At 41.3% G+C, this 8,726-nt stretch overlaps 1 protein-coding gene across 3 annotated transcripts in view; it reads left to right on the top strand.

Annotated features, from left to right (window-relative positions):
* The window catches only part of mau2 (MAU2 sister chromatid cohesion factor), a 57,910-nt gene extending 49,184 nt beyond the window's left edge, over positions 1 to 8,726 (top strand). The window contains exon 17 of one of the 3 annotated variants that reach the window (XM_043721470.1): positions 8,178 to 8,726. In XM_043721470.1, the coding sequence (XP_043577405.1) occupies positions 8,178 to 8,335 (158 nt within the window). In that variant the 3' untranslated portion in view covers positions 8,336 to 8,726. The remainder of the gene's footprint in view (positions 1 to 8,177) is intronic. The other 2 variants (XM_043721468.1, XM_043721469.1) reach the window with 2 other exon arrangements.

Here is an 8,726-nt window from a genome sequence, read left to right as displayed (position 1 = left end):
GCCTAGGAACCCTCCAACCACAAGGGATGAATGCAGATTTCTCCAGCTTCCTCATTTCCCCTCTCACCACCTTTTCTCAGTCCCAACCCTCAAACTCAGAACCACCTTCTTGACCTGCAATCTTCTTCCCGACCTCTCCACGCACCCTCACCTTGGCCTCCTTCCACCTATCGCATTTCCAACGCCCCTCCCCCAAGTCCCTCCTCCCTACCTTTTATCTTAGCCTGCTGGACACACTTTCCTCATTCCTGAAGAAGGGCTTATGCCAGAAACGTCGATTCTCCTGTTCCCTGGATGCTGCCAGATCTGCTGCGCTTTTCCAGCAACACATTTTCAGCCCTGCCCCATATCCGTCCAAACCCTTCCTATTCACATACCCATCCAGATGCCTTTTAAATGTTGCACTTGTACCAGCCTCCACCACTTCCTCTGGCAGTTCATTCCATACACGTATCACCCACTGCATGAAAGCGTTGTCCCTTAGGTCTCTTTTATATCTTTCCCCTCTCACCCTAACACTATACCCTCTAGTTGTGGACTCCCCCACGCCATGGAAGAGACTTTGTCTATTTATCCTATCCATGCCCCTCATAATTTTGTAAACCTTTATAAGGCCACCCCTCAGAATCCGACGCTTCAGGGAAAACAGCCCCAGCCTGTTCAGCCTCTCCCTGTAGCTCAAATCCTCCAACCCTGGCACTATCCTTGTAAATCTTTTCTGAACCCTTTCAAGTTTCACAACATCTTTCCAATAGAAAGGAGACCAGAATTGCGTGCAATATTCCAAAAGTGGCCTAACCAATGTCCTATATAGACACATGACCTCCCAACACCTGTACTCAATACTCTGATCAATAAAGGAAAGCATACCAAATGCCATCTTCAGTATCCTATCTACCTGTGACTCTACCTTCAAGGAGCTATGAACCTGCACTCCAAGGTCTCTTTGTTCAGCAACATTTCACAGGACCTTACTACTAATTGTGTAAGTCCTGCTAAGATTTGCTTTCTCAAAATGCAGCACCTCGCATTTATCTAAATTAAACTCCATCTGCCACTTCTCAGCCCATTGGCCTATCTGATCAAGATCCTGTTGTAATCTGAGGTAACCTTCTTTGCTGTCCACTATACCTCCAATTTTGGTGTCATCTGCAAGCTTACTAACTGTACCTCCGATGTTCACACCCAAATCATTTATATAAATGATGAAAACTAGTGGACCCAGCACCGATCCTTGTGGCACTGCACTGGTCACGGACCTTCAGTCTGAAAACCAACCCTCCACTACCACCCTCTGTCTTTTACCTTTTTGAGCCAGTTCTGTATGCAAATGGCCAGTTCTCCCTGCATTCCATGAGATCTAACCTTGCTAACCAGTCTCTCATGGGGATCCTTATCAAAAGCCTTACTGAAGTCAATTTAGATCACGTCTACCACTCTGCCCTCATCAATCCTCTTTGTTACTTCAAAAAACTCAATCAAGTTTGTGAGGTATTATTTCCCATGCACAAAGCCATGTTGACTATCCCTAATTAGTCCTTGCCTTTCTAAATATATGTACATCCAGTCATAGAGATGTACAGCATGGAAACAGACCCTTCGGTCCAACCCAATCTAGTCCCACCTGCCAGCACCCGGCCCATATTCTTCCAAACTCTTCCTATTCTTATACCCATCCAAATGCCTGTTAAATGTTGCAATTGTACCAGCGTCCACCACATCCTCTGGCAGCTCATTCCACACACGTACCACCCTCTGCATCAAAAAGTTGCCCCTGAGGTCTCTTTTATATCTTTCCCCTCTCACCCTAAACCTATGCCCTCTAATCCTGGACTTCCCCCACCCCAGGGAAAAGACCTTGTCTATTTATCCTATCCATGCCCCTCAGAATTCCTTCCAACAGCTTGCCCACCACTGACATCCGACTCACCGGTCTATAATTCTCTGGCTTGTCTATACCACCTTTTTTAAATAGTGGCATCACGTTAGCCAACCTCAAGTCTTCTGGCACCTCACCTGTGATTATCGATGATACAATTATCTCAGCAAGGGGCCCAGCAATCACTTGCCTAGCTTCCCACAGAATTCTGGGTGCACCTGATCAGCTCCTGGGGATGTATCCACCTTTATGCATTTCAAGACATCGCGCACTTCCTCCTCTGTAATTTGAATAATTTTCAAGATGTCACCATCCATTTCCCTACATTATATATCTTCCTCGGAGAGGTTGAGTGATAGTAACACTATGATGACCCAGGAACTAGAAAAAACACGTTACTTTGTTATGAAAGAGATTATTTTTCCTCTGAGGAAATTTACTACATACAAAACTCTAATAAGTAGAAAAGTTGCATTCTTGAATGTCTGACAGATGAATGCACACTTGTGCTTGATAGTGATGTCCCCACAAGCAAATAGCCAGCTGATTCTCACTGTATGGTCACTGGTGTGCTACTGGGAGTGGTTCGTAGAAGTGTACCTCCCCCAAATGTTGGATCTTTAGTGTGGGAGATGGAGTTTTTCTTTTGGTTTTCTGATTCTCTAAAAAGTTTCAGACCCTCCAAATTGTAAATGTTTGTTTTACCAGTATGTGCAGTCCTCCCACCTACCTCCTGGTGTCAGTAATCAGCCGTAGTTAGCATCCATGCCACCCAGTGGTGCATGGCAATGATGTGCAAGTGACAGCCATGAACTGATTCAAAAACATAAGGAAAACAACGTAATTGCATTTATATGGCTCCTTTCGCGTAAAATGTCTAAAAGTATGTCACGGCAGTATTATAAAGCAAAATAGAGAAATGTAAATTTATGCACCTTAGTGGGAAGGTTACTTATTATTTGGTAGATTTGAGTTTGGGTGAGGTAGAGGAACAAAGGGATCTAGGAGTGTAATCGCAAACAGCAATCATAAAATGTTTTATCACCGGCTAGCAAGGCCATTTAAAAATAATGTAAAGAGAGTATTTCTAGGTTTATAGAATTGAAAAGTAGAGATGAAGGAAATACTAACTTTGTATTGAAGCTTCGTTATACCACATTTACAGTACTGGGTGTAATTATCCTTGCCATAAGAAAAGAATATAGAAGAACTGGCGATGGTGTAGAGAACATTCAGAAGCATGATTCAAGAATTGCTTAGGTATACTTACCAAGAAAGGATTGACAAGCTGTTTTCCTTGGAGGTGGGGGAGAGAAAAGGGTGAAGGGTAACCTAATAAAAGCCTTTCAAATTATTGAAGGTTTTAATAGAGAAAATGGCAAAAAAATGCTTCCTCTAACAGGAAAGAGCATAACTAAAGGCTGTCGATATAAAATAGTCATTAAAAAAAAAATCCAGTAGAGAATTGAAAAGAAATTTATTTACCCAAAGAGTTATGCGAATAGGGGACTTGCTAGCATAGGCAAGAGATGGAGTGAATAATATTGAATGCATTTAATGGGTAACTAGTCAAAGTATTTAAGGAAGAAGAAAAAAAGAGGTCACCACAGTACATTTAGATGAGAAAGAATGAGAGGAGGCATTACTGAACCATAAATACTGACGTGGGGTATTTGGGCCAAATGGCCTGTTTCTGTGACATATATCCAATATAAAATTTGACAGTGAGCTACTAATGGGGCAGATGGCCAAAAGATTGGTTAGAGATGTTCGAGGGAGTCTTACAAGAAGTGGGGAAGTATGGGGAAGGAATTCTGCAGTAAACTGTAAAATAAAAAGCAAAATGGCTGATGGAATTCAATGTGAGCAAATGCGAGGTCTTGCACTTTGGAAAAAAGAATACAAGCATGGACTACTTTCTAAACGGTGAAAAAATTCGTAAAGCCAAAGTACAGAGGGATCTGGGAGTGCTAGTTGAGGATTCTCTAAAGGTAAACATGCAGGTTGAGTCCGTGATTAAGAAAGCGAATGCAATGTGGTCATTTATCTCAAGAGGGTTGGAATATAAAAGCTCCGTTGTGCTACTGAGACTTTATAATTCAGGCTGCCTTCTTACTTGATGGCATCTGCAAAGATTTTACTCATACAACTTCAATATAGGAGACTAGGACCCGTGGCACAGCCTTAGAATTAGAGGGGGTAAATTCGGAACAGAAATGCGGAGGCATTTCTTCAGCCAGAGAGTGGTGGGCCTGTGGAATTCATTGCCACAGAGTGCAGTGGAGGCTGGGACGCTAAATGTCTTCAGGGCAGAAATTGATAAATTCTTGATGTCACAAGGAATTAGGGCTACGGGGAGAATGCGGGTAAGTGGAGTTGAAATGCCCATCCGCCATGATTGAATGGTGGAGTGGACTCGATGGGCCGAATGGCCTTGCTTCCGCTCCTATGTCTTATGGTTTTAATGGTCTTAAAATGCTGCAGACATTGAACATAAAATGTAAAACAATACAACACAGGAACAGGTCCTCCAACCCACAATATTGTGCTGAACATGGCACCAAATGAAACTAATCACTTCTCCTACCCTTGGTCCATATCCCTTCATTTCTTCTATTTTCATGTGCTTGTCTAAAAGTTTCTGAAATGCCCGTCTCATATCTGCCTCCAGCACTACCCCTGGCAGTGCCTTTCAGACTCTTACCACTTTCTTTGAATCAAAAAAAAACTTGCCCCTCACATCTCCTTTGAACTTTCCCCCCCATCTCACCTTTAATGCTTGCTCCCTAGTTTTAGACATTTAAACTCTCTGAAAAAAATTCTGGCCATCAACCCTTCAATGCATCTCATAATTTAATAGACTTTTATCAAGTCTCCCCTCAGCCTCCGCCACCAGAGAAAACGCAGTTTTTCTAGCCTCTCTATCTAGCTCATACCCTCTAATCCTGGCAGCACCCTAGTGAATGTCTTCTGCACTCTCGAAAACCTCCACATCCTTCCTGTAATATGGCGAGTAGATTTGAACACAATGTAAAATCTGAACATCTGAAGTAAAAAGAATGTTGGAAATATTCAGGCCTCGTAGAATCTGTGGAGAAAGGCTCAATTAGAGTTTGTAGTCAATGATCTCTTGTCAAGAATTATAAACTGTAGTGCTGCATTGAGTTGTTGGGGATTAACTATGTTCAAGGTTAGACCAGTACATAACACTGAAATATTTAACTCGTTGAAGGGCAGCAAAGTTGCTTGTTCAGATGTCAACCAACATGAAGATATATTTGCTTCAAAGACCAGGAAAAAATTATTTCCAAGCCCTTTTATTGGAGAAAGTCAGAAGTCACATGATACCAGTTGTCAGATGAACTTCACCTGATGAAGGAGCAGCACTCCAACAGCTTGTGATTTCAAATAAACTTACTGGACTATAACTTGGTGTCGTGTGACTTATGACTGTCCACCCCAGTCCAACACTAGCACCTCCACATCATGGCTTTTATTGGAGAGCAGTTGATGAGTTGCCTGTCAGTTAATGTCTGATTATTAATTTTAAGGAAACATTCCATTTTATGTTCATTGTTCCAAATAATGAGCAGGTACTGGGATCCTGACGTTATCCAACCTGGGTGTGCTGGGCATGCAGACACTTAGTCACGTTCAGTCTCACAATGTCTGAGATTGTTGAATTGGCAACAGGTTGGTCATCAAACTTGGAATCTGCTGCACTTGTTTCAGCTCGAATGCAAGTCATCCTTAGTATCCTGTACCTGCAGGTGGAGCTGTGACTCACTTGGTAGCACTCTTGCCTCTGAATGAGATGTTTATCCTTCAACTATCATCACAAAAGATTGCTGTTGTCATTATCACAATGCCGTTCACTAATTAGTTTCCATGTTTCCTGCATTACATCAGTGGTTATCCTTCAAAAGATGTAAAGTACTATATGACATCTTGAGATTATGAAAGGTGTGAAATAAATGCAGGTCTTCCTTTTAATCTGATCTATGATGCTTCTCCAGTCATGTTTCCTTGAAGGGTGGTTCCCAGCATGTTCCACTAGATGTAATATGTCTTTGGTTATATTCATCTCAGTTGGCTGACGAATGGACTGGGCTGCGCTGTCTGACTCTGGAATACAAGTGTTACTGGGAATATGTCCAGCTCTTTACAATGCAATAGCCATTTTCACAAGAAAAAAAGTTAAACACTTCCGCAAAACATTGTTGGTGAGACAAAATTCATTACCAAAGTTGTTTAGACTTGTTGAAATGAGAAGAAAAATATCAATGAACAGAATTCAGTGGAAATCATAAGTGTGGCAATAGGCTGAGAGCTTCCAATCCACTTCAGTGGAACTACTCCTCTACTGTCACCAAAAACTAAAGCTTTGCCTTTGGTGATCTCATTCACATATGACTCTGCATTTCTGCTAGAACATGCACTGCTTCTGCTCTTGACTTTCGTTCAGGATGATCGGAAAAATTCACTCAAATTTCTTTTTAAATCCCACACAGTCTTGTCCCCTCTTGTTCTCCCTGTCCCTCGCTGGTTTCCAATCCACCTTCATCCTGTGCTTTGATTTTCAAGATTTATGCCTTCTCTTTCCAATCCTAGCAATTTGGTTTGACCTTCAATCCCAGCAGCAACCTTTCGCCTCCTGACTGCTCTTCTGTCCCCCAGTATAAGGAGACACCGATGTCAGCTGTCACTCAATGACAGCATACATTTGTGTAGCGTCTTTAATGATGTAAGACTTGCCAAAACATTTCATAGAGGTGTGATTTTACAAGAGAACTCATCAAAATTGTGACCAAAGTGGTTTGTTTTGAGGAGCACCTTAAGGAAATGAGAGGAAAGGGAATTCCTGAGTTTAAGGTCCAGGCAGCTGAAGTTTAGAGCCCCCTCAACGCTGCCACTTTACTCCCTGAATTTGATGAGGCAGTCATCTAGTGGTATTAGCACTGGATTGTTAATTCAGAGACCCAGATAATGTTCTGGGGACCTGGGTTTGAGTCCTGCCACAGCAAATGGTGGGGTTTGAATTGAATAAATATCTTGAAATTCAGAATCTAAATATGACCATGAATTAATCATCAATTGTCAAAAAAATCCCAATTGGTTCACTAATGTCCTTTCGGGAAGGAAACTGCCATCCTTAACTGGTCTGGCCTACATGTAACTCCTAAGTCATAGCAATGTGGTTGACTCTTAACTGTTCTCTTGACAATTAGGGATGGGCAATAAATGCTGCCTAGCCAGCAATGCCCTTATCCTGTAAATGAATAAAGAAAAAATTGAAAATGAATTTCTTTGACCATGCCTGTGGTAAAAGAAGTCAGAGTGTTAGCTCAGCTTCACTGATGAAATACTTGCCTTTGACTTCAAATGTTATGAGATCAGGCCCCATTCTTAAACTTGAGATTGTATCCTTGGCTAATTATGCCAGTGTAATACCAAGTGTTTCGTACTGTTCAGGTCAGTATTCTTTCAATGACGTTTTAATCCAAGGCCTTGCTACTGAAGGTACACAGAACATGCAGCAAGGAGATAGCCATTCAGCTCATCATATCTGACTCCGCTCTTTCAAAGAGAGAGCCACTGTCATCATAGCCCTGCGTTTGTTTTTCTTTTGAGTTATTTATCTAATTCTCTTTCAAAAGTTACTATTGAACCTGTTTCCATCACCCTGTCAGGCAGTGTATCTCAGATCATCATAACCTGCTGTATGTAAAGAAAAACAAATCTCCTCATCACCTGTCTAGTTGTTTTGACAATAATTGGTTTTGTGTCATCTGATTAATGACTTTTTTGCTAATTAAACGAGAGGAATATGGTCAAACTATCTAGTTAGAAGTAAAATATTGTGAATGCTGGTGATCTAAAATGAAAACAAAGTGTGAGAAACTCAGCAGGTCTGGCTGCGTCAGTGGAGAGAGAAAGTAAATGTTTCAGGTCAATTTGAAACCAGAACCAGTTCTGAAAAGAAGACACATTTGAATTGAAATATTACCTTTGTTTCTCTCTCCACAGCCTCCACCAGACCTGCTGAGTTTCTCCAGCACTTTTTTTAACCTGAGTTAACAATTTGAACATCTCCAATTAATAAAATTAATTCTGTAACTTCTCCTCTACCTGTGCAGGGTCTCTTGAGCTCCTCTAAAGTGCTGTAGAAAGTTGGGAGAAAGGTGCCCTAAGTTACACCATTTCCTTAATTTAATAATGAATAGTAGCTGCTCCTTTTGGCTAAGCAGCACTGTTGTCCATCAATACCTTTTCTTAAGTGTTGTTATCCTCCTCTTAGATCTGAACAAAGCTTGCGGGAACAGTATAGAAGCTCATGAAGCAGCTCAGATGCATCAGAATTTTTCTCAACAGCTTCTCAATGACCACATAGAGGCCTGTAGTCTTCCCGAACACAACCTGATCAACGTAAGTACAGTCATCCCGAACACAATCTAGTCAACGTGTAAATGCTTACCCCAACATGTTCTCTTTGAACAGTCCCATGAGGGTGTTTAAAATGCACACAAGAAAGCAGACAAATTGATAATTCACAATTGTGCTGCTTTTAGTGTAGTCAGCTAATTAAGCACACAGATTTAAACGTAATCAAGCACCACACCTTATGATTTAGTAACCAACATTTAATTCTGCTGTATCCAATTTCATACAAACAAAGCTGGCCCATAACACTGATTAGTTTCCTTTTTAATTGTATGTACATATATCTAAATAGATACACATATATGGTGGTATAGTTGTAGCACTAGGGTACAGTACTGGTGGTCAGAGTGTAGTATTGATAATGCATGTTGTTTACTGCCATTTAAGGAGAATCGGAGAAATGTTA

The sequence above is a fragment of the Chiloscyllium plagiosum genome, chromosome 31, assembly GCF_004010195.1.
Source record: "Chiloscyllium plagiosum isolate BGI_BamShark_2017 chromosome 31, ASM401019v2, whole genome shotgun sequence".
NCBI lineage: Eukaryota > Metazoa > Chordata > Chondrichthyes > Orectolobiformes > Hemiscylliidae > Chiloscyllium > Chiloscyllium plagiosum.
Note: the sequence above shows the minus strand (reverse complement) of the source record. Positions and strands in the feature narration are given on the sequence as shown.